The sequence below is a fragment of the Rattus norvegicus genome, chromosome 15 (assembly GCF_021556685.1).
Source record: "Rattus norvegicus strain SHRSP/BbbUtx chromosome 15, alternate assembly SHRSP_T2T, whole genome shotgun sequence".
Lineage (NCBI taxonomy): Eukaryota > Metazoa > Chordata > Mammalia > Rodentia > Muridae > Rattus > Rattus norvegicus.
The window spans coordinates 58251920-58279048 of NC_141548.1; the positions used below are offsets into that span (position 1 = coordinate 58251920).

The window sequence follows — 27129 nt, forward strand, 5'->3', positions numbered from 1 at the left end:
AGCCAAGCCAGAAATTGTCAACAGGTGTAGCATAGCTCTGTGAACTTATTTTAATCTAGCTGATGCTTGTGTGTCAGTCAACTGAGAAAGCCTTTTGTACACGATCAACTTATTTTCCTGCATCTGATCTTTTGCATAAAGCATTCACTTATCTCTAAGCATAAAAGATTACCCAATATTCTGTTTCTTCAAGAGGAAAATAGTTTAAAGGCACCTTTGAAGCCATTGGAATGCAAGCCTACTCTTTAGAATCTTTTACAGTTACCGCAAGTCCTTTAATATGTCTTTAGAAATCGTTAAACAAACTACAGAGAAGCAGAGAAGCAGAGAAGCAGAAACTTTATTTCTATACCATATAATAGGTTTGCATAATATTTAATTAAGTTACAAGAGCATAGTACAAGTATAGCTTGAGCATGAGCAGGTTTGATAATAAACATATAATTTATGATATGGTTTGTAGTTCAACTGGTAGAACCAAACCAAGACAGCACACCTGAAAGTAGTTTCCTAACCACGCTCATTAGGTGTGTTGTGGGAATTAACCACTTAGGATTTACCAAGGGAGTAGAAAGAGTGAGCTGGTTAGAAGCCAAGTGTAGATGGGCTAAGAGCATATGCTCTACCTCTGTTCTTTAATTATTTGATGGTATGGTTTAGAGGCAGTATTTGGCAGACTTAATTATTAAAGAAAACTTTCAGTTCCTATATATTGGCATACTATATTGTAAATCTTATGAGATGGTGGAAATTTTGAAAGCTGGGATCAATTTTTTAAAATCTGTATTATCTTTATTTTGTGAGTATTTGTGTGTGTGTGGGTGCAGGCATGTGGAGGTCAGATGACAACTTTCTTGAGTCAGTTCTCTTCTCCACTGTGTGATTCTCAGGGATTGAATTCAGGCCATCAGGGTTAGCTTCAGGCATCTATCTACTGAGCCAATCTCACCGGCCCAGACTGTTATCTTTAAGCCATTTGAATGAAAGGTTTTGTGTTTTTACAGAATAGGCCATGAAACGTTGTTGTTGTAAAATTATAAAAATTAAAATGCTCTCTTTTACCCCACTAGGTCTGGCACTATAGTGCCCCAAGATATCTGCTGGCTATCTTGCCAGAAGCACACATTCCAATTCCGTGGCAGCCCAGACTAGCCACCCCACACTCCCTTACACTTAAATCTGCACATGAAAGAACACACAACACAGTAACCTTTGACCCAATTGATAAGATATAATTGCCCACCTAAACATACAAAGCCCAGTGCCATCCATCCCTTAAGAACATTGATAACAACCTGTAAATACACAGAGCAGAATCTTAACATCACCTTCCAGGTTGTCTACCAGCTACTCTCTCTCTCCCCTCTTCCGTTCCTGTCTCCTCCTCTTCCTTCAAACTCTTCTCCCGCCCATTTTTTCTCATCTAATGATAGGCCTCCTTCTATCCTGTTCCTGCCCTCACCTGTATTTTACAATTTAAATGGGGAGAAGGTTTTGGTGAAGTCACCTGAGTCCTGAGTAGTGATTAGGCAGCCGTGCTTGGGGCAGTGGAATTAGCATCAAAATACAGATAACTCCAGGGCAAACCACAACAGAACCTATACACATCTCATGTTAATAACCCCGGTTAAGTTTGCTGGGGCTGCCAAAACCCAAGGAGCACAAACTGGATGACTTGACTTAACAAAAATTCGATCTCCTTCAGTTAGTTATAGAGACTAAATAGTAAACGAAGTGTTACCATGACCTTGTATCATTTGAAGGTTTTCGTTCTTTCATCATTTCTTATTGAAAAACAATTTCATATGATATATTCTGATCATACTTTTCCCCTTTCCTAACTCCTCCTAGATCCTCCCTATCCACCCAACTCCAATTCCATATCCCCTCTTTCTCTCTTTAAAAGCACACAAACATGTACAACTCACAAAAACTCACAATTGAAAACCAAAGACCAGGGAGGGAGAAAAAGCGTGAACAAAGCTTGCACTGAGTTTGTTTTATGTTGACTATCTACTGCTGGTCATGGGATCTATGCTGAAGTGTGGTCTATATGCCCAGTGAGACTCCATTGGAGAAGACTAATTTTTCCTTTACAAGCAGGTACTAACTTGAGATAGTTCTTGGTTTGACATGGAATCCCATGTCAACTTTTCCTTCTCAGAGCTGAGCCCCTGGCTGGCCTTGTGCATGCTGCCAGAGTCGTTGTGAGTTCATATGTGCATCAGTCCTGCTGGGTCTGAAAGGCATTGTTTCTTAGGTGTCATTCATCCCTTCTGGTTCTTACAATCTCTGCCCCCTTTTCCACATAGGTCCCCAAGTACTGAAGGAAGAGTTTGATCAAGAGATCCCATTTAAGAATGGATGCTCCAATATTTCTTACTCTGCACATTGTCGAGTTGTGAGTCTCTGTGTTAGATCCCACTTACTTCAAGAAGCAGCTTCTTTGGTAATAGCTAAGTGCAGATCTATAGGTATTGAAAGATCCCCGAAGAGAGACCCTTTCTAAAGTCGCAGGAAATCGCGGACCCCAGACACAGAGAGACCATTTTGGATGTAATAAGCAAAGGCGAGGTTTATTACGGAGATCTATTACGGGGATCTCCGGGTCGACACGTATCCTGCGCAGGAGACAGAGGTGTCGACCCCAAAGCTCAAAAGTCAGGGGTTTATATAGGGAAGGCTAGGGGGTTTGGTGCGGTTACACACAATTGGCTAATTTCTGGCGCGGCTATAAGTGATTGGCTCATTTAAACATGGCAGTGAGATTACAGCACAGCAGGAGAGTACGTATTGACTAGAGCGTACAGGATCTTAGGAGCTAGGGGCATATCAGGGTTTGAAGGACATCTGGTTAAGGTGTGACTCTGAGTAAGCTGGGGGAGGTGTCCTTCTGCCAGATGGTTTGGGTCAGTCCTGATAACTCGGGCTGGTTCCTGCATTCCTTTTCTTTATCTTTATGGTCTGTTAGTCCTAGCGGCAGGGCTGCCTGGACTTGCTTTTCACAGTTTTTAGTCCTGAGTCTGTGAATTTTGAAACTTACTCTTTTAACTTCATATTTTTAAACCTTAAATCTGTATAATTTTTCTTTCAGTATGGCAGAACATTATTAGAAGTCATTTTATTGCTATGTTTCTTTGAGTGAACAGTAGCATTTGGCTTTCCCCTAGATCTTTGGCCTATCCAATCTCAGGTTCTTGGCCACTTTATCTGTGTCAGGCCCAAATTCCATCTCAGAGTGATTGGTTCCTGTCACATTTTTGTCACTATTGCAATAGCATTCATAGGCAGGTCACCATTGTAGGTTGCATAGTTCATAACTGGGTTGTGATTACTTTTCTCCTCCGGTAGTATGGAGATTACCTTCTAGTACCATGAATTAAATAGTCAGCAACATCCAGTAGAGGAGAAGACTTTAGTTAGGCACCAGCTTGACTTTTCTTTGTTCCAATAGGGTCTTTCCATCAGCTTGTGGAGACCAACCAATGGCGTAGGCAGTAGTCTGAGATGTTAAGTTTGGGGGAACTGGGGTTCCTTTGGACAGTGACTCAATAGTTGATGGCACTAGAAGTTTCACTCGGTAACATAAGATACCTAGTCAAGACATTCTTGCCCTCATTATTTGAAGATTTCATTTATATTTCTTTCATATATGTATGTATAACATACATATTACATTATATATAAAAATATATATATATTACATAATACATACGTTCCTAAAATAGTAAGTTTCTTCAGTAGCATGCTTCCATATTCATCAGTTACCCGTCTCTTCCCTACCTCTCCCCACTTAACCCTCCCACTCCAGTCTCCCCTCCCCACCTATCCTTAATAATAGATTCTATTTCTCCATCCTTGGGATAACCCCTCCCCAACCCCTTTACTTAGTAATTAACCTCTGTGGTTATACTAATTACAGCACACATATTGAAGGCTTTAAAGCTAAAGCTAAAATCCACATATAAGAGAAAACAGTATTTGGTATTTTGAGTGTGAGGGGTTACCTTAGTCAAGATGTTTTGGATTTTTTTGTTCTTTTTTTTTAAGCTCCATCCATTTACCTGCAATTTTCTTAAATTTTGTTTTGTTTTCTGTTTTTTTAAAGTAACTTATTAATATCCCATTGTGTAAATGTCCCTCATTTTCATTATCCATTCATTGTTTGATGGGCTTCTAGGCTGTTTGCGATGTCTAGCTATTATGAATCGAGCAGCAGTGAACATGGATGAACAAGTGTTTGTGTAGTAGGATGTAGAGTCCTTTGGGAATGTGCCGAGTGCTGTAGCTGGGTATCCAAGCAGATTAATTTCCAGCTTCCTGAGAAATCACGCTGATTTCCATAGTGGCTGTACATGTCTGTACTCACACAAACAATAAATAAGTCTTCCTCTTCCCCACTTCCTCCCAGCATGAGCTGTCCTATGGCTTATTGATCTTGGCCATTCTGACTTGTATTAGATGAAATCTCAAAACAGCTTTAATTTACGTTTTCCTGATGGCTAAGGATATTGAACATTTGTTTAAGTGTTTCTTAACTCTTATCATTGGAGAAGTTTCTGATTAGTTCTGAATCTCATTTTTAATTGGGTTATTTGTTTTCTTAATGTTCAGTTTTTTATTTCTTTATGTATTTTAGATGCTGTCCCTTTATCAGATATATGGCTGGTAAAAATCTGTTTCCATTACATGGCCTGCCACTTTGCCAGAATGATGGTGTCCTTTGGCATAGAGAAGTTTCTCAGCTTCATGATGGTCCATTCAATAATTGTTGTTCCTAGTGCTGGTACCATCAGTTCAGCTCAGAAAGTCTTTCCTGTGCTAATGAGGCCAAGCCTATGGCCCATTTTCTCTTCTCTCAGATACTCAAAGGGTCTGGTCTTATGTTGAGATCCTTGATCAATTTGGCATTGAATTTTGTGCAGATGATAAATATGGATCTTTTAGAACTATTCTATATGCAACCATCCAGTTTGATGAACAGCATTTGTTGAAGATGCTGTCTTTCTCTAGTTTATATTTTTGGGTTCTTTGTAAAAACTGGGATGTCCATAGATGAATGTACTTATGTTTGGATCTTCAATTCTATCCTGTTGATCAATATTTCTGTTTCTGTGTGCTGTTTTTATTGCTATAGAGTTTTAGTACAACTTAAAATCTTCCTTACACTATTCAGGAGTGTTTTAGCTATTCTAGGTTTTTGTGTCTACATATGAAGGTCTTTTTTTTTTCAGTTGATGTGAAGAATTGTGTTAGAATTTAGGTGGACATTTTGGTCAATCTTTAGATTATTTTTGGTAAGGTGACTATTTCACAGTATTAATCCAACCAACCCATGAGCATGGGAGATATTTCTATCTTTTGGCATCTTCTTCAGTTTCTCTCTTCAGTGTCTTAAACTGTAAGTCTTTCACTTAATGTTGTAGCTTGAATGAAAATGGCCCCCCATAGGCTCATAGGGAGTGGCACTATTAGGAGATGTGGCTTTGTTGGAGTAGATGTGGCCTTGCTGGAGGAGGTGTGTTATTCAGGGTGGGCTTTGAGATTTCAAATGCTCAAGCCAGGCCCAGTGTCACTCTTCCTTCCTGCTGCCCGAGGATCAATATGTAGAACTCTCAGCTCCCTCTTCAACATCATGTCTGCCTGCATGCTGCCGTGTTTCCTACCATGGTGATAATGACTAGTCCTCTGAGCTGTAAGCCAGCCCCAATTAAATATTTTCCTTTATAAGAGTTACTGTGTTCATGGTGTCTCTTCAGAGCAATGCAACACTGACTAAGACACATGGTGAGAGTTATCCCATATTTTTTTCTTTTGAGGCTACTGTGAAAAGTACTGCTTCTCTGATTTCTTTCTCAATATGTTTGTCATTTGAATATAGGAGGGCTTCTGATTTATTTGTTATTTTTTCTTCCTCCTACCATACTGAACACTTTTATGAGTTCTAGAGATTTCCTGGTGGAGTTTTTAGGATCTTTTCTATATAAAACCATGTCTTCTGCAAATGAAGATACTTTTCCCCTTCCTGTTTGTAGCACCTTGATCTCCTTCCGTTGTCTGTGTAAGTCTCTGCTCTGGTTAAGGCTCCAAGTACTATACTCAGCAAGTAGGGAGACAGTGGACATCCTTTTCTTGTTCTTGATTTTAGTGGAAATGTTTTCACTTTCTTTTCAATTAAGTTAATGTTGACTGTGGGCTTTCTGTAAATTATTACGTTGAGGCATGTCACTTGTATCCCTAGTCTCTCCCTAGAACTTTTATCACGAAAGGATGTTAGATTTTTACCCCCCAAAGGCCTTTTCGGTATCTAATGAGATGATTGCATGTTTTTTGTCTTTCAGTTTGTTTAGTGGTAGGTTATGTTGATAGATTTATGAATGTTGAACTGTCCCTGTATGATTGTGATGAAATCATCATGATCACGGCAAATAACTTTTTAACTATTCTTGGATTCAATTGGCAATATTTTATTTAGAATTTTTGCATCTATGCTTATAAGATCTATTGGTCTTTTTTTAATTGTTTTTTTTATGGTTAATTATCAGGGTAATAGTGGCCTAATAAAAAGAATCAGGAAATGTTCCTTCAGTTTATATTTTGTAAAATACTCTGAGGAGAAGTACTAGCATTAATTCTTTGAAGTACTGGTAGAATTCTAAGTCTAATCCATCTTTATAGGATTTATTTATTTATTTGGGGGGCTGGGAGGCTTTTAATTACTGCTTCTACTTCAGTAGGGGTATAGGTCTGTTTAAAATGCTTATTTGTTTAAAATGATGTAACTTTGGTGGTTGGTGTATATCAAGAAATTTGTCTAGTTTTTGTTAGGTTTTCTGGTTTGATAGAGTACAGATTTTTTTTTTTAGTATATCTTTATGATTCTCTGGATTTCCTCAATGTCTGTTGTAATGTCTCCTCTTTCATTTTTAATTTGGATCTTTGACTTGTTTCTTTTAGTTAATTTGGCTAAGGGTTTTCCAATCTTACATATTTTCTCAAAGAACTAACTCTCTGTTTTCATTGTGATTTCGTTAATTTCAACTCTGAGTTTGGTTATTTCTTGCTGTGTATCTACTTTTTTGGGGGTGTTGTCTTTTCTTATTATTCTAGAGCTTTCAGGTGTGCCGGTGAGCTACTAATATGGATCTCTTCAGCTTTTTTTGATGTAAGCATTAAGGGCCATGATCTTGTCTCTTAGATCTGCCTTCGTTGTGTTCCATAGGTTTGAATGTGTGGTATTTTCATTAGCATTCAGTTCTAAAGACCTTTTAATTTTCTTCTTAATTTCTGTCTCTACACACATTCTCATTCAGTAGTGAGTTGTGTATTTTCCTTTGATGAGTGTATAGTGGCCTTCTCTCTCCTGCTCAGCTTTGGTTTGAAGTTTGCCAGTTATTGAAATGGCTACACCTGCTTGTTTTTGTGGTCCATTTGTGTAGAATACCTTATTCCAGCCTTTTGTCCTAAGGTAATATCTATTCTTAATGGCTAAGTGTTTCTTAAACAATAGAAAGATCTTATTTTCTAATCCATTCAGTTAGTGTGTGACTTTTTATTGAAGAATTTATACTATTAATATTGAGAGTTATCAATGAACTGTGTTTTTCTTAGCTTTTCAACTTAGTGTTTTGGGGAGTTTCAGGTATAATTAACCTCTTTGGACGAAGTTTTCCTTCTGGTGTCTTCTGTATGCCGGGTTGGTAGAAGGTGCTTAAATTTTGTTTTATCATGGAATGTTTTTCTTTCTCTGATGATTATGATTGACATTTTTGTTGAATATAGTAGTCTGGGACAGCATCTGTGGTCTCTTAGAGTTTGGAAAACATCTGTCCAGGCTGTAAGTCTTTATTGAAAAGTCTGGTGTTATTCTAATTGGCCTTCCTACTTATATGTGACTTGGTCTTTTTCCCTTGCAGGTTTTTATATACATTCTTTTTTTTTTTTTCCCGGAGCTGGGGACTGAACCCAGGGCCTTGAGCTTCCTAGGCAAGTGCTCTATCACTGAGCTAAATCCCCAACCCATACATTCTTTTTCTATATGTTTTGTGTTTTGATTATTATGTCCTGGGAACTTTTTTTTTTTGGTTCTGTCTGTTTGGTATTTCTCTATACTTCTTATACCTTGGTTGGCATCCTCTTCTGTAGGTTGGGAAATTTTCATCTATGATTTTGTTAAAAAGTATTTTCTCTACCTTTGACCTGGGTTTCACCTCCTTTTTAAAAAAAACTCTATTATTTATAGATCTGGTCTTGTCACAGTGTTCCAAATTTCCTGGATGTTTAACTAATTTTTAACTAAAGTATTTATTTCTTTTACTTTCTCTTCAAAATCCAAAATTCTCTCTTCCATGTCTTGTTGGTGAATTTTAACCCTGAGGCTTTTGACTTGCTAAATTTTTATTTCCAGTTTTATTTCAGTTTGGGTTTTCTATAATGATTTTATTTCTTTGTTAAATTCTTTCACGTTTAATTGTTTATTATTTCATTCAACGTTTCTTCATTAAGGGATTTATTCATATCCTATGTAAGTTCCTTGAATATGTTCATAATTGCTATTTTGAAGGCCTGTCCTGTGCTTCGGCTTTATTACCTCTCTTAAGGCCTACTGAAACAGGACTCTTGGTTTCTGGTAAGGTATATTATTTGGGCAGTTAATGTGTATTAGAGTCTAGGCATCTGGAGTTATGATTATTAATGTATTTCTAGTTTTGACATCTGATCTTGTCTTTGTTGCAGGGTGTCCTATTCTTTGGTTGCTGTTGTCCTTTCTGGATCCTAGGCATGTTGGGTAGACGTGAGGTCCATGATAGAGAATGTTTCCACGAGTTGGTTGGTGACAGAAAGGAGTGGGATAGGCTAGGGAAGAAAGACTGAGAGGAGCTATGGCCCAGAGTTAGGGGATCTAGTTCACACCAAGAGTTGATGTCCCCAGGGGTCAGATTGTGGTAGGAGGTGGGGCTGTAGGGCCAAGCAGGCTGTGGTAAGAGGAAGATTAAGTTGGCAGAGACAGGGATGAGAACACTAGAGGAATCCTGAATCTGTACTGAGTTGTGATCTTCAGTGAATGATGCTGAGATGGAAGGAGGAGCTCCTGAAAGACGGCTGCTCCTGGACAGACAATAATGGAGGACCAGAGAGATAGTGAAAATCACCCTCCTGAGCCTGTGTGGCCATTAGGAGCCCAAGGTGGAAAGTGTTTCTGGTAGAAAGTGTGTCAGGACGCCTGCTGACACAGAGGAATGCAGAAGAGCTAGAAGGGAAGGCTGGGGGCAGGGGAGAGCTGAGATGGTGCCTACCAAGAGGTGGAACCCCCAGGGAGTGGAGGAAGTGTGGGAGGAATAACATCTGTAAGCCACCTGCTACAGGGCTGACTGCGAATAGTGAAAATCTGTCCTTCCAGCATATGATCAGTCTCGGTCAAGTGTCTGTCCATCTTCCCAGCTCCCACTATAGTAAAGTTTTTAATGAATATGATTTATGAAATTCTTTTGGTTGGAGTCTAGTAATATGCTGATTCTTTGTATAGATTTGTGTAATTCTAATGAAATATCAGTAGATGGCAGTAGATTGTTTGCCTTTCTTTTCTTTCTTTTTCTTTTTTTTTATGTTTCACCATGAGAGCTAGGAGAAAAGCAACAAAGAAAAAAAAAAAAACAAAAAATATTCAACTCAATCTTTTTCAAATTTTTTAAAAGACAGTTGGTTATTAAATGTTATATAAGAGTTCTTCAACTGATATTGATTTGAAAATAAAGATGCCAGTTATTTTCTTATCATATGAATCTACTTTTCTTCATTCTTTATATGTCACCAAATATTTGAGGGAGTGCAAAAAGATGAGGAAGCTATGTGCCTTCATAAAGTATAGTCTAAGGAGAAAACAGAATACGACGATGAAAAGCATAAGAACAAAAGTTGTTTTTGAATAGTCAGGAACTTGCTGAATGCTTTACCTAAAAGTTAGTAGATGGCACTACCTAGATTTAAAGTGTCTGTCTCACTGTAGACCCTAAAATGTTATCTAGCAGAATATGTAGAGAGACAATATACTAAAAAGAGAGAGTCCTTTCTGCCTAGTTATGCCTTCTTTTTGAGGAAGATGGTATCTAAATTAGAGTTGAGTTGAAAGGTTGACTGTAATGTGAGTGTGATCAGAACTAGTTCAAGAAACATTATTATGTCAAAATATGCTGAAGTAGAGATAGATAGATAGATAGATAGATAGATAGATAGATAGATAGATAGAGGCAGACAGACAGACAGACAGATCGATTATGGGTCACATGGATTATGTGCCATGCATTTCTCGGTCTCCACATTTTGAAAGTTTGCATTGGCTGAAGGATATAAAAACAGTTATAAAAGATGCCAGTGGTGATCAGTGCTATTAAACACAATAGAGCTGGAAACATGGCTCAGCAGGTAAAGTGTTTGCATACATAAAGACCTTAGTCAGTTCCCCCAAAGCCCATATGTGAAAGCCAGGCAGAGTAGTATGTGCCTGTAATATGACACTAGGGAAGGCCCTGGAACATGCTGGCCAGCCAGTCTAGCCTAACCAGTGAGTTTCAGGTTCAGTGGAGAGTTTATTTCTAAACAAAAAAGATGTGGAAAGTTATTGGGGAAGACATTCCCTCAGGGTGTACCTACCTCTGCCTCTACCTACATGTGCATACATGGAGAGGGAGGGGGGGGGAGAGCAAAACAAGAAAAACAGGCGAGAGAATAGGGCACGTTTTAGGAAGAGCTGTTAGGGAAGATTGCCTGTTAACATGGTTAAGGGAACACTGGATTCCACTATAACTTAAAGGTGACCGGTAAGGGTTTTTGTTGTTTGTTTTGGGGATTGTTTTTGGTTTTCCTTTTTTTAAAAAAGTTATTTACTTGTTATATGTATATGAGTCCACTGTAGCTGTCTTCAGACACAGCAGAAGAGGACATTGGATCCCAGTACAGATGCTGTGAGCCACCAAGTGGGTGCTGGGAATTGAACTCAGGACCTCTCATTTGGAGGAGCAGTCAGTGCTCTCAGTCACTGAGCCTTCTCTCCAGCCCCAACCAATAAGTTTAAAAGAAAGAATTGTATCATCTAAAGGAAGAAAAAATGATCAATTCTAGTTTGCCCTTTGGGTGAGCCGAGTAAAGCTGTGGACTTGGACTACGTGTGGTGCGTCTTTAAGGATCTCCAACGGGGCAATGAACTCAACTCTGAACTCTCTTTATCTTTCCAAAATTACCCAGAGAGCTCCATCTTTCTGGAGACTTCTAAAATAAAAACCCAGTATTAGTGTCCTGAACAACAGCTATGAACTCATAATTTAATGAGATATGGCATGCTGGAGAGGACAAAGAGATGAGGAGTTTGAAAATAGAAATACCTGTTCAAAATTCAAGTGGAGACATGGAGTAGGGAACCTGATCTGAGTCTGTAGATCAACAAGACATTCAGGGTAGAGATGCAGATTTAGTCATGCTCAGCCTCGTACTCCATGACCATAAAGCATCGAGCTGCCGGGCACACTGCCTCAGGAGGGACAGAGAAGAGGCAGGGGGGTGGGCACACTGCCTCAGGAGGGACAGAGAAGAGGCAGGTGGAGATGAGTACCAGAGAAAAATGAAACGAACCAAATGCAGGCAAGGTATTGTGTTTCAGGGGAGGAACTCACGATCAAACGTGTCAAATGTTGTCTATAAGTCAAATAAAAGGGAGATTGAAACCTTGGAATGTAGACACATCGAGGACATAGATACCATGCAGACGTGCATTAAAGGTGGCATGGTAGTTACTTGAGCAGGCTCATGAGGAATGAAAGGAGGGAAGAGGATAGCAAGTATCTTGGCTATAAAGGGATTAAAGGAAGGGCTTGGGAACAGAAGGTGATCATAGCGTGACTGTGTGGTGGCATTGCTGTTGGTTAGGTTTGGGGTCGTGTGTATAAGCCAATAAAGAAGGAAAGCATTTCGAGACTGAGGTCAAAGTAATGTCTCTGAGGACATTACTACCTCTAGTGACCTCATGAAGAGGCAGTGTTTCACTTAACGCAAAACAGGGAAAGCAGGCTTGGAGAGTCTGCTGAGGTGGGCTTGAGTTTCAGGAAACACAAAGGAAGAGTAGGGCACATGCTTGCATCCATTTAAGGGATGCATCAAGCTCAGTGGGGTACATCTCCATAGTAAGGAATGATCTGGAAGCCTGAGGCTCTTCCTAAGACTGAGCTAGGATAGACATGGAGTTAGTGTCCAGCGTTAGGCAGATTGTGCCAGTAGCTGGTTTGGAGGAGAGATTGGAGTTACTAGGAGGACAACTCACCTAACAGGAACTTCTAGCAGGGAATTGGGTTCCCTATTCAAACAAACACGTTAGGGTGCTGGGGCCCTATCTTGAAATAGTTCCTCAAACAAGGAAAGCGGTGATGGTAGTGTGAATAGTGAAGGAGATGCTCAGTGGTAGGTGTGTGTGAAATGTCCTCAAAGACATTATTCCTGGGCTCAAGCCCAGCACTAGGGGAAAAGACTAACAATCTAACTTGATCCTGAGGTTATACATCAGTGAAGATTCTACCTTCTCAAAAGTCGCACTCTAACACCGCATTTTTGGAACAAAATAAATGAATTCAAGTAACATCACTATAGCTATCTGTCTGTATAAATTTCTTGATCTATTTGTGCCACAATTTCTATAAACATCTACCTCTACAGTCAGATGATTTCATATAGATAAAGTACTTAGAATACTACAAGAGCAGAATAAATATCATATACTACTTGAAGATGTGCAGTCCTTAGTGTCCAGCACAAGTGGTCATGAAGGGAGCCCAGCACTGACGTCGATGGAGGTGTTGGCTGACTACAACGTGTGCAGTTTCCAAGTCAGGCAGGGAAAACCAAAGTCCTTGGCCACATAGCCAAACAAATAAGCTAGGGAATGGAAATGGATCACCAATGTCAGTCTGAGGCAGTGCCATGTGCAGGGCGGGGAGGATGTAGAGCAGAGGAGTAGACACAGAAGGACTTAGAGTCAGGAAGACATTAGGAAGGACAGAAGTGACTTGAAGATGAGAAAATATCCTTAATTCTTACAGGATTCTGACAGTCTGCTAGCCAAACTGTCAGGGTTTCTTCTGCTCGGTGTAAGATATTCCTATTCTAGGAAGCAATTTGGGTTTTTTTCTTTTTGTTTACAGAACACATCTTAGTCATTTAAGTTTTAGTTTAGAAGGTCCGTGTAACATCCGTGTGTGCGCGCATGTGTATTTATTGTGTTATGTTGCGTTTAATCCTTAGGAAAGACACTTGATGATTGCTGAAACTTCTCTGTGGATGTGGGCTGAGTTTTGGGATAATATTTCTTGTTGTTTTTTTTTTTGTTTGTTGTTTTTGATTTGTCATTCAAAGTTTGGAATCACGTTAGCATAGGTAAGATTTACAGCATCTATAAAAATCTTGGGCTTTTGCTAACAGTCAGCTGACTAGAAAAATCTTCATGTACAAAAGTTAAATAGAAGATGATAACTTCCCATCTCAATGGAATTTGTTGACATTGAATCCATTTATTTCATCATGAGACCTTGTATCATTTCCTCTGGACAGGCAAATTCTGATACTGTTTTTCCTGCAACCTGCACCATTCCTGTCCTGTCACCTTGCCACTCTTGTGTTAATGTGATTCTTTCTCTTCCTTTCTGATGGAATAAAGTCTCTGCCTTCATCTTATCAGTTGCTACTAAAAAAAAGATAGACAGATAGGGTTCCAACCTGCGTAGGACCAGGACCTGCCATGAACAAAATAACACTGGACATACATTTTCACATGTTCTTGGAATTATTTCTTACATGTGCTGGTTAAATCTGTTTCAATTCAGTACTTGACATTCCTACTGCTATTCCATAATAACTACCCACACATGTCAGGCATTTTATATACATGCACATACATACACACACATGCACATACATTGCACTTAAGATTATAATATCTTTAATTATTACCTTGGTCCCATGGGGCTTCACAGGTAAAGACACTGAAGATAAAAGAAAAGACTTCCTCAAGATCCTAACACTTGAAAAGCAAAACCAAAATTTAAATATAGTTTTTCTTTCCTTCTTAAATCTCATTTCATTGTTGGTAGTAATGGTGAACACTCTTGATCCTTTTAATGTATTTAACAACTGTCAGGATTATGAATATGTGACATCCATCCATACATCCATCTATCTATCTGTTGTTTTGTAGGAGTAAAGAAAGCAAACTAATCCAGGGAAAAGACTTACTAGACAAAGAATGTCAGGAGACATAGAAAGGAAGAATGAAGTCATTCCTACAAAAGGTAAGGAGGCGTCCTAGCCAAACAGATAAGGAAGTGATCTCAGTTAAACAGCTAGATGCTCAGAGCAGTGATAGAAAGGAGTGAAAGGATCCTGGGGATAAAATTGGTAAGTAAGTGATAGGAAAAGGACATAGTCATATTTCATCATGAACAAGCACATAGAGGGCTCATATGTTTTATTTAACACTTAAAAGTAGGACTGCACAACTAAAGATGTGTGTGTGTGTGTGTGTGTGTGTGTGTGTGTGTGTGTGTAGGGGGTGTCTTCCCCAGGGTAGAGCGCACCAATTGGTTATATAATACTAAGTAGTCAGCCTCGAAAGCATATGGGCAAGTTACGTTATATAGACGAACTTTAGTAATATATATGTGTGCATGTATAATTTTTGTGTAACAAAAATTAATGGGAAAAGGTCATAAATTTGAGAAAAAGAGCAAGAGGAGAAGGAGTTTGGGTTGTAATTTCAAAAAGTAAATGATTTTGAAAGTCAGAACCATACTGAAAATAATAAACTACAAGTGGTTTTTACTGACTGTAACTATAATATGTGTGCAAGAGGTCAGATTCAGAAGTCAAGATGACCACCTCCACTCTGTCCTGTAGAGAACTGGTAGACATGAGGTGACAGCCTTACAGTGTTATTACGATAGCCTTGTTCTTGATTTCCTCTAGAGCTTAAAAAGGAGACTGTCAATCCTAAATCTAGCTATTTATAAGAAAAGATCAAGCTTTTAATGAGTTTATAGAAAGGAATGTGGCTCTCTTAAAATGTCTTCATTTAATTTTTATTGACTACCTTTTTCTTTTGTGTAGCTGTGGTCAAAGAAGACACATCTTCATTGACTGATGTTGTAGAGCAAGTCGCAAAGCAACAGCTATCACAAACATCAGAAATAGAAAAACATAAGAAAGTGCTCTTCCAGTTGCAGGTAATTAATTTCAAATAATATGTTAAATGCCTTTCTAGTGAACTGTAACTTGTAAAGAAAATATGGAGGACAGTTCAGTCGCTGATGTACTTGACACACTGTCACTGTTGTCTGATGTGTTGGAGTCCTTGGGTAGGATCGCAGTAATCAGGACACAGGGGATGCAGAGTAGTGATCAGGACACAGGGGATGCAGGGTGACGTGAACCACTGCATACTTTCTTGACTCCCCAGCATCTTTCAGAGACAAGCAGGCATAGGCAGTCATCACAGCTTCTAATTCTCAACAGCTTCTGTTTCTCAAGCAGTAGTTTATCTAAACCTCCTTGCAGACTGAGAAATATGTATGTGGTCCAATTCTCTCAAGTGTTGCTTAGTTTAATTAAAATAAAAGATTTTCCTTAGGCATGCAGCTTACTTGTCAGAACACCAGAATTCTCTGCTGAGGAAGTATACCTTCTCAGTGTTCCGGTATGCTGGGATTCACAGAGATCCTTCAGTCACCTAGGAGCTAACAGGTTAGGAGCAGTCACTGCAGGCCATTTCTCTACAGCATACAAGCAAGAGGACCTGAGTTTGTTGGCCAGGACCCATGTAGCAAAGCCAGGGATGTTGGCATGGACCTTGGGGTATGGAGAAAGGCCCACCCCTGTGGCTTACTGGCAACCTAACACACTTAGCAAGAGAGACCCTGTCATGAAGTAAAGTAGATGATGATTGAGGAAGAACATGAGAGGTTGTCCTAGTGACTTTGCATTTATGTACATGCACACATGCAGGCTCACAGACACAGGAGACACACATACATAGACACATAGACACACACACATACCAGCACCACCACAAAGAAAAGTATAATATTGGGAAATTCATTTTAAATGAATATTTATCCCCTCAGATTTTCTGTTCTCCCACAGTAGAGTATAGGAATGTTTTAGGTTTATAGAATATCCTACACTCCCATGCAGTATCATTGCAGCTACATTGTCATTATGGCTGTAGTATAAGTACATAAAATCTAACACACCACATAGAATCGTGTAAATTCATCCCTGTGGCATTTCCCCCATGAAAGCATACATTGAAGAAACTAGTAAAGCCATATAAGCCAGGAAAGCCATAGCATTTGAGCTATTAGTCGTCAGTGAATACTCCAAGTAGCTTTTCTCTGTGTTCTTTCCTCTTCATGATGGTCTCTTGTCATTCTGCAAGGAGCATGGGGGCCATCTTGGTCTTGCATGAAGCATAATTGAATATAACTACCTTCTATGAATGTGATTAGAAAGAGGAAAGCATGTTTGTAAAGACACTATTAAATAGATCACAGAAATGAAGAGTAGGCTCTGTAGTTGAACTGCCCTGCTCTCAAGACTAGACTTGCATATTCAGCTCTACTATTGACTTTGTCATAGTTTCTTCCTTCGCTTCTGTAAAATGGAGAGGATAACTGAGGATAACTGAAAGGGTTTTGTATCTGAGCAAACTTGTAGTTATATGTAAGGTATCATTTTGGGGGCATGATGGACAGTAGGACTTGATTTTGACATTTACTTAAGTATTAACATATTCATAGATGTATAATGATAATATAATATAGATTGTTTATAAGTATTCTCCTGATGGTAGTCACTCCTAAAAATATATTTGAAAAATAGGATATAATACAAAGCAATGTCTTAGATTTCTATAAAGAATTTCTTATAACAACTTCTTAAAACTTCAGACATTTTTACTTAGGCCAAGAATCTATTTTTGAGTAAAAGTTTTGCAGAACATTGTGTTTACTCTTGCACTGCTTATGCCCTGTTGGGGAGGAAGACAAAAAAAAATCAAACAAATAATTGCATGGCCCATGACATCGTCAACATTAGACACGTGAATCCAATACAGATTTACTGCAAGGAAACTCATGACTAGAGAAGTGATCTTTCAAGTCACATTGTAAAGGACAGCTGGAGTATTGACAACCCGGGACAAGTTTACAGAGAGGGGTTGAGCTAAGATTCCGGAGAGTTCATCGAGGCGACATGGACAGCACTGCCACACTTACAGCACTAGAGGTTTGGAAACAGCATAGCATAGAGAAGGCTTTGAGAAATGGGGGAAGCTATACACAGCCATAGGAGGCCTGTATTTTATTCTGAGTTCATAAGATCCGTCCACATGAATTTTAAGCAAAGATTCAATTAAAAACTTTGTTACAGAAAGAGAATTCTGGAGTCTATAAAAAGTACTTGTTTTAACATTTATTTGTGACAAAAACTCACAGCAAATTAGGCAGAGACAACAATGTCCTTGATCTGAAGAAAAAGAACATCTGTGTAAGAACAGCCATATGCCCGAAGCCGAAATACTGAGTGTTTTCCTCTAGTGATCGGGAACAAAGCAAGAATTTGCTTTTGTTTCTATTCAAAGCGGTATCAGTAATTCAAAGCAGTGCATCATGTAAGAAGAGGAGACAGAATGGATCCAGACAGGATGAAATAAACTTTTTAACAAGTTATACCCGGCACAGTTACCTTTAGAAAAATGCTAAAGAATCCTGACAAGGCTATTAATATGAATAAGTGTACTTTAAAAGTAATAGAATACTAAAATTAATATTTAAAACTATATTGTATGTCTATTTATGGGCAAGAAAGGACCAGAAATTAAGAAAAAACCCACCATTTATGATGGTACCAAAACTGTGGTGTTAAGAAGAGATGAACTTGGCAAACGGTCAAACAAGCCACAAATGGATGAGAAAAGTTAAAGACCTAAAAAACAGAAAGCTATACTTTCATAAATCATTAAAATCTTAGTTTCCTATTTTATTTATTTTATCCATACAGTAAAAACAATCTCAAGCAAAAATTCTACTTCAGGTTTGTTTTGTGACCAGTTGATTCTAAAATTGGAAGGAAAGACAAAGAACTTAAAAATGGCCAAAAAGTCTTGCTCTCTTTTGCTCTTCCTCTTCTGGTGCCCTCTTTGATCCTGTCCCTTCTCTCCCACCCCCCCTTCCCTCCACATGCCCATGGCTGGCCTTCTTTGTTCCTCCCCTCTCCTACTCTTCTTCTCTCATTAAACTCTCCATGTGGAAAAAAATTGGCCAAAGCAACTTTGAAGAACAGTGTTAGAATTCTTCTATTGTCTGAGCTACTTTCCAGCACCAAGAGCCAGTTTTCTAATTCTCTAAGTATTAACTGCATCTAAACAGTTCGGTTTAATTCTGATACTGCCTGATGTTTGTATCATCCATCACATACACACATTAACTGTTACACATATACTGATAATAGATAAATGATAGATAGATAGATAGATAGATAGATAGATAGATAGATAGATAGATAGATAGATAAAATTTAAAACACAAAATTCATCAAATTACAAAATGTAAAAGATTTGGAATTTACTGACGTTTTTATCTTAATAAGATAGGGCAGAGGGAGAAAAGGAGAAGTGGTGGTAGAATTGTATTTCTAGTTTAAGGGTGAAAATAGACAAAAAAATTGCTAAAGGTAGTAAAAAATATAATGCTCTCTTCCATTAGTTTAAGAAAGAAAAGAGGTGGCCTAGTTGGGAGCAATGTTGTGTTTTCCTATAGCAAGTTAACATGCTGTTATCGTTGATAGGGAGTGTGGCCAACAGCCATTTTCTATGTCTGCATCTGTCATTTCATAAACATTTATTGAGCGTCTACTTAAGAGGAAGATGGAGATGAAGAACACAGAGGGTTCTTGCAGTCATACTACTTATTTTCTAATTAGAGGAGGAAAACAGTTAAAGAGATTCAGCTTGATGTTCACAAAGGACATATAATAGGTTGAGAGTAGTGGGGAGACAGAGTAGTTACGTCTTGTTTTGATTTAGCCAAGGCTCTCCTGAGGAATAAGAACAACTGAGTGTGAATGGTAAGGGAGCAGAGGATTTTAAACAATTTTTGTTTATTATGATTGCATGTTTGTATGACATGTGGATTCAGGTGCATACGTGTTAAGGTGTATGTACAGAGGTCAGAGAATAACTTTGTGAGTTGCCTGTCATCTTCCAAATGAAATCATGTTGTCACACAAAAGGTAAGTGCTTTGGCTAGCCTGGGGCAGAAGGTTTTGTGGTAAATGGATCAATAGTTAGAAATGTCCTTCAGGGGGAAGGAACTGGGCATAATGAACAAGCAGAGGATGTTGAAGACATGAGTGCAGTAAATGAGTAGAGAGGCAGCACAGGGATTAGGATCAGTGCCTACATGGCTTTATAAGGCATTTTCAGGGGTCTGAAATGCCATTAATTTGACACGACACTGTGAGAGGAGCTTGAGCAGGGAAGCATGTCATGTGCTTTATATTTTTAAAAATTTCTTCTGTCTACTCATGGGACGCAGCTCCTGAAGAGAGGGGCAGAGTGGAAATAAGATGAGTTAGAAGCCAGGCTGTACCACATATAACAAAGATTCGTCAAAAATAAATGTGAGGTATTTATGTATCTGTTTATTATTTTATCGGTACTGGGGGTGGAACCCAGAGCCTAACATATGTTATACAAATGGTCTCCCATTCAGCTTCATCCTACCCTACATTTTAGATTTGATGTTGGCATGTCAGTCATTATGTTATTTGGGGGATGGGTAGGAATAGGAATAGCAGTAAAGAAAAAGAATGAGAAATGACCTCTCAGCTTTTGACTGTATGGGTGAAGATGGTGCAGGAGGACTGTGGGGAGGTGCTTGGTGTGCTCCGAGTACTTGCTGAATATGGACAGCTGCGATGGTTCCTCCTAGAAGGCAACAAGGAGTCTCACATAGAAGGCTTGGAGTTAGCTTACTGCTATAATGCCACCCTTCCAACACTCGCAGTTGATTTAAAGTGAATGACAGTAGTAAATAGGGACAACAAAGAAGGTCGATTAGTGTCCTGAAGTTGTTTAAGTGTGACTTGATGTGGAATTCGATAAACAATTAAATTCATAAATAAACAAAAAGAATGTGGATTAAACAAAATAAAGATTGTTTCTCATGCTGGGTCCTGTTACCTACGTTTGTGATATCAGGCTGTGCTAATGTGTGCTTTTGGTCTCAACTCTTTATCTGTATAAATACATGCTGTATCATATTACTTCTGTTAGTCTACAGACTCTCTAGTTACCTTTCTTTTCAGAGTTCAGATAATTGCTACCCACAGTTGATTAGAGGAGGCTGTGACCCCACGGATCTTGCCAAGAATTTTGTTGTCTACCTCCCATTTGTAGCTATGATGTTGAGGCCCCCGAGCCTGAGATCCAAGATAACCTTGACTTACAGCTTTATATTTTTCAGTGTTTTCCTAACTTACAGCATACAGGCCAGACCACGCCAACGAGATCATGTGGTATGGAGCTTTCCCGTTCCCCACCCTCTACCTCTCCTCTCTGAAAAGTCCCCTGTAACACAGAGAAGTTCCCTGTTCTCAGGATTGGAAGGGAACTGGGTATCTAAAGGCTCCCACATGTGCTTTCAGAGATCCCCCATGGCTGTCCATGGCCATGATGCTGCAACTCTCCTCATGTTCTCTGACTTTAAGTCCCTTGTCATGGCTGTCTATGACCATGAACCTCAGACTTTTCCAATAAGGCTCATTCTGAACAGCAAATTCATGTTAGACTTTTTTCAATGAATCTGTTTTTTTTCTTTTGTAATTTTTGATAGTTATTATGTATTCCCATTGTGCTGGACACATTTTCATCCCTTGAGCCCGACTGTGGTCATATGACTATCTAGAGTGTAGCCCAAGTGAGTCAAGCAAAGGTTTGGGAAAGTTTTTACATAGTCACACTTCCACACTTCTGTGTTTGCTGTTGTGAGAAGGACATATCCCTGCAGCTTAATACATATATGACAAACCGGAGATGCCCCAGCCAGACTAATCAAAGCCAGCCGACATGGTCTTGCAACCAGCCAAAGCTCATTTAAACACACCAGTCATCTCCTTACCCATGCCTCTGCCTTCCACCTCTTCCTTCTCAAGGAAGTCAGTCAACATTTCTGCTTTCTCTTTGCATGTACTTCATTGTCTTCTCTTTTCTCACCTCTCCTAGAATATCTTCTTCCTCTCTCATGATCCTCTTTCTAGTTTCATAACCTACACACACGCACATGCACACGAGCACGCACACACACGTGAACTCTTTCCCCATATGAGAGAAAATGTCTTGTCTTTCTGAAACTAGTTTATTTTACTCAATACAGTGGTTTCCAGTTGCATACGTTTTCCTGAAAATGTCATGATTGAATCTTTCTGTATTGCTGCATAAACTTCTGTTGTGTGTGTGTATTGTATTTTTTTATCCAGTTACCTAATAGACATCTAGGCTGCTTCCACTTACTAACTATTGAAGTAAGTACAGCTATACACATGAATGTGTAATTTAGATCACTTCAGGTATACACAGGAGAGTAGCTGGTTCACAGCATAGCTCTATTTGCAGAGATATTTCTGAACCACATACTGACTGAGAGTAACTGTACAAGTTGACATTGATGAGAGTAAGCTCTCCTCTTTCCCTGTGACCTTCCTAGCACTTATTTTTTGTTTTACTGGTCATAACCATTCTGACCAAGATGATATGGAATTCAAAAGAAATACTAATTTGCAGCTCACTGATGACTAATGATGATGAATACTTTTTCATGGATATATTGGCCATCTGTATTTCTTGTTCTGAGAACTGTCTAATCTTGCCATACACCCATTTATTGATTTGGGTTTTTGATATTTAATGTTGGCAATTCTTTATATGCCCTCAACATTAATCCTTGTCTGATGTCAAGTTAGAAAAGATTATTTTTCCCATTCTATTTGTTGATGACTATTTCCTTTGCAGTACAGAAGCATCTTAATTTCATTCAATCCATGTCAATTCTTGGAATTATTTTCTGTGTTATTAGAAACCTACTCAGAAAAATTCTTGTCTATGCCTAGATCCATGTGTGTGTGTGTGTGTGTGTGTGTGTGTGTGTGTGTGTGTGTGTGTGTATGTGTGTGTGAAAGGGTGTGTGTGCATGTGTGGTAGTACATGCGTGTATACACACATGCACACACAGTGGCCAGAAGTCAATCATCAGTTGTCTTCCCACAGTAATTTTTCTCCTTATATTTTGAGACAAATGTGGAGGTCACAAGCATGGCTAAGCTGGCTAGTTGGCCAGCTCCAGAGATTTGCTTGTCTTTGCCCCAATCCTACCCCAGGGATGCGTTTTCACTGTAGAATTCTTTTACTTTGTTTTCTAGGTTTATTCCTAGATATTTTAATTTTTTAACATTTTATTGATTCTCTGTGAGTTTCAAATCATGTACCCCAGGCCTGCTTATCTCCCCATTGTCCCTTCATATCTGTCTTATGCCCTTGCAATATCCTTTCCAAAATAACCAAACACACACACACACACACACACACACACACACACACACACACACACTACAAGCCAAAGTACAGAAAACTTCATCCTGGAGGCTGTAGTGTGTCAGTGTGTCCTACAGTATATCCTTTTGTTCATACAGCTTCTCTTGCAAATGTTCATTGCAAAAAGTCATTGGCCTGGTTCAAGATCTCTGGCTTCTGTGACACCATCAATATTGGAGCCTTACAGGGATTCCTTTTTGTTGTTCTGTTGTTGCTCTGTGTCATGGAGCTGTGGCCCTTTCACGTGTCTTGACTGTACACAGATGATTAGGTGAATTGTCTTAGAGTCCTTAGATCTTAGGGTTTTACCTCTGTGAACAGACACCATGACCAAGGCAACTCTTATAGGGCCAACATTTAATTGGGGCTGGCTTACAGGTTCAGAGGTTCAGTCCATTATCGTCAAAGCAGGAACATGACAGCATCCAGGCAGGCATGGTGCAGGAGGAACTGAGAGTTCTACATCTTCATCGGAAGGCTGCTAGTGGAAGACTGACATCCAAGCAGCTAGGATGAGGGTCTTAAGCCCACACCCACAGTGACCCACCTACTCCAATAAGGTCACACCCCCTAATAGTGCCACTCCCTGGGCCAAGCATGTACAAACCATCACAGCTTGGGGGTAACTGAGCTGGTCAGCGTACTGACTGTCCTTTATCCACAGCATCAGGGCAGACTCTCCAGTACTACTATGGCTAGGCCACCCAATGTAGCCATCAGCAGGAGGCAGGGTCAGCTCTCTTGCTCTCATGCCCTTGGGGCCAGCTCACCCTTTCCCATGCCTCCAGAGCCAGCTCTACTATGCTGCTCAGTACAAGCACAGGGTCCATTCCCCCAAGACTTGCAGCCTGCGAGGGGATAAGCCAGTTCACCCACTCTCATGCCACCATCAGCGTTGAGATTGTATTGCTCAGGTGAGGTAGAGAATCTATTCTCCTGAGTGCTGCAGTAGGCAAGGGACAAGGCTAGCTCACCTGATCTCATGACTCATTCGTCAAATCTTCTCTAAAACAGCCGAAGTCCTGGGACACAAATTAAGTCTTACCAAATACAAATATCTACATAAAACAATTTAAAATATCTGAAATAAAAAACTTAATCATATACCTCAATGTCCTTGAAAAACCAAGAGCAATCTAAACTTAAAAGCAGCAGATGGCAGGAAAAAATAAGGATCATGACATAACTGGAGTTTAAAACTCTTACAAAACTACTTACGAAATTGGCTCTTTGAAAAAATAAATAATATTGACAAGTTCTTAGCCAAACCAACAACAACACCAAAATGATATGGGCTAGCAGGACAGCTCATGAAGTAAAGGTGCTTACTGCTGGGCCTGACAATTTGAATTTGACCTTCAGAAACTCAACAGTGAAAAGACGGAATGGAGTCCTGTAAGCTGTCCACAGACCTCCACATGGGACACCGGTGTAGACACATACACCTCATACATACATACATACATACATACATACATACATACATACATACATACATAGTATGAGATGATATGTAAATCAACAAAATTAAAGATGAAAAAGGAGAAATTACTACATAAAGCAATAAAATATGGGTTATTATTAAGAAGTACCTTGAAACCCATTTGCCAAGAAACTAGAAAACATAGAAGAAATGGATATGTTTCTAGATATAGATGACCTATCAAAATTAAAGTATGAATAGGTATAAAGTATAAACAGATCCATAATCATTACTGATATATTAAAGCAGCAATAAAGAAAGCTTTATACAATGAAAACTCCAGGTCCAAATGCATTCACTGCAAGTTCTACAAGCTTTTAAAGAGCTAGCACTAGGTCTCCACATGAAGTGACCATCTTCTAAATCCAGGAAAAGCTTCCATCAGTGGGACTGGGACACCAGTCCAGCCACAAAGCCTTCAACATACAATCTATCTTGCCTCCAAGATGTGCTAGGATAACGGTAGTGTAGAGCTTGTGGGAGTGGCTAACCAATAGCTAGTCCAACTTGAGACCCACCATGAGAGGGAGCCCACGTTTGACAGACACTGCCTAAATGGCCAAAAACTAGAAACTGGATAGCTCAGAGACTCAGGATAAAACCAACTCAGAAACAATTCTATGAAATGAGTACTAATGATATTCTGCTATACATAGATCGCTGCCTAGCCCAACTATCATCAGAGAGGCATCATCCAGCAACAAATGAAAGCAGGCGCAGACTCACAGCAGACAAACACTAGGCAGCGCCAGGGGAAGGCAAGGATTGCAGGAGCCACAGGGGTTGAGTAAACCATAAAAACATAGTCCACAGAGTCATCTGATTAGGGTTCATAGTGGATCACAGAGACTGAAGTGACATTATTTTTTCCTGCCATCTGCTGCTTTTAAGTTTAGATTGCTCTTGGTTTTTCAAGGACATTGAGGTATATGATTAAGTTTTTTATTTCAGATATTTTAAATTGTTTTATGTAGATATTTGTATTTGGTAAGACTTAATTTGTGTCCCAGGACTTCGGCTGTTTTAGAGAAGATTTGACGAGCTGCAAAGAACAATGTGTATTCAGTGTTTCTTGGATGGACTCTTCTCTATGTATCTGTTAAGTCTGTTTGAATTTTGGTATAATCTAACTTACATTTACTTGGACTGTGTTGGTTTTTAGTTCAGCTGACTTATATAGGAGACTTGAATAACTCACTACTGCGGTAGCAGTGCTTATCTGACGCTTTATGCCCATTACAGAAGCCTCAATGTTTGATGTATATGTACCTCAATTATTTTGTCTTTCTCAGGTATTTTTTATTAATATGTTGTGGTCTTCTTCACTTTTTCTCAGTAATTTTGGCTGGAAGCCTACTTTATCATGTACCAGACTGGATGTGCCAATCTCTTTTCAGTTTCTGTCTGCTGGGTAGACTATCTTCCAGTTTGACTCTCAGTGTGGGTGCTCTTACCAGTAAAGTCTTTTTCTTGAAGACAATAGAAAGTTGTATCTAGTTTTTATCAGTCAGATAGTCCATGTTCCTTTACTGGTAAATTGGGGTCATTTACATTTAAGGTTATTTTAGACAGATGTTTACTAATTCCAATAATTTTGTCGGTTATTTTCCTGGCTAGTTAAACATTGTCTGTCTGTACTTCTCATCCAGTTTGTATGAGAGGGTTACGAGTTTGTTGGGTTGAACAGGATGGATTCCTTTGTTTAGCCATCCCGCTTCTGACATGTATTCTTCCCTATGTTCTCATTATCAAGACTGCCTTTCTCCCTTTCCTTCGTGTGATTTTCCTTTATTTATCTTCTAGAGCAGTGGGCTGGGGGTCATGCTCTGCCTTAGTTTGTACTTGTTTTGAAATATATTTATCTCTCAATTTGAAAAAGGCTTTGTTAGATATAACAGTCTTACCTATTTCTATTTTTATTGACTAAACTTTAGATCTATTTATATTATTCAAAAGACATACCTCCTATGTTTTTTGATCTAGCAAATAAAATGAAAATTGCAAATCACAGGATCAAATATTCCTAGGTTCAGTCAGGATTCCACAGTTTGTTGCCTTTGCTATTTAACATCTCTGAACTTCAGTTCTATCCTTTGTACAGTAGTGATGATAACCGTTGAGGGCTTTAGCAGCTCACCAGAGCCAGCCAGCCTGCCTGCCTGCCTGCCTTCCTTCCTTCCTTCCTTCCTTCCTTCCTTCCTTCCTCCCTCCCTCCCTCTCTTCCTCCCTTCCTCCCTTCCTTCCCTTTTCCCTTTTCTGCATGGGTAGCCTGCATCAGAAGTATGCTTAGTTTCACATGAGACAATTTAGTTTTCCTTTTTCAAAAATGCCCAGACAAGGAACTCAATGGATACGTATCCCTTGTTTAAGAGGACTTAGGTGCATTTCTCCTAAAAGCCATTTAACAAAGAAGTACAACAAGGCATACAAGCAAACCTAACCAAAATCAGCAGCACCATCAGGCAGAGCTCCCTGCTCTCAAGCAGATGCATCACCTAGCAACACCAACGTCTCCAGGAATGTCCATGATAGTAAATACCACTGCCTTGTATGTCACTGAGGTTTCATGGTAGTAGCAACAGATAACCGATACAAATAGAAATAGGATAGAGAGGCAGGAAGGAAAGTCTGATTGGGTATATCATGAATTAGAAGTAGCCCAGGACAGTTGAATACAGAAGTTAATAACTACATATAGAATTTGACGTGGCCCATGGTAATTGAATACAGAAGAATTTGATAACCATATATAGTCTGTGAACAATCAATAGAAAATACTGGGACTATTTATCTAATTGTTGAATACATATATAGAGAATGACAAGAGAAAATATGGTGAATAAACACGAGGAAGCCCCATATTTGAAGGAATTGCTGACACTGAGAGGAAGTAGTAAGAGCTGAGAAGGAAGAGTCAGTGAAAACTAGGTTTTAACAAGGAGGCATGAGTAAGCAATGACTGATGTCC

At 39.2% G+C, this 27129-nt stretch overlaps 1 protein-coding gene across 2 annotated transcripts in view; it reads left to right on the forward strand.

The window, feature by feature from the left end:
* The window catches only part of Ccdc122 (coiled-coil domain containing 122), a 58712-nt gene that overhangs the window by 1685 nt on the left and 29898 nt on the right, over positions 1-27129 (forward strand). For both annotated transcript variants that reach the window (NM_001399562.1, XM_087584766.1), the window contains 2 exon segments: positions 14234-14327; positions 15142-15257. In NM_001399562.1, coding sequence (NP_001386491.1) covers positions 14282-14327; positions 15142-15257 — 162 coding nt within the window. In that variant the 5' untranslated portion in view covers positions 14234-14281.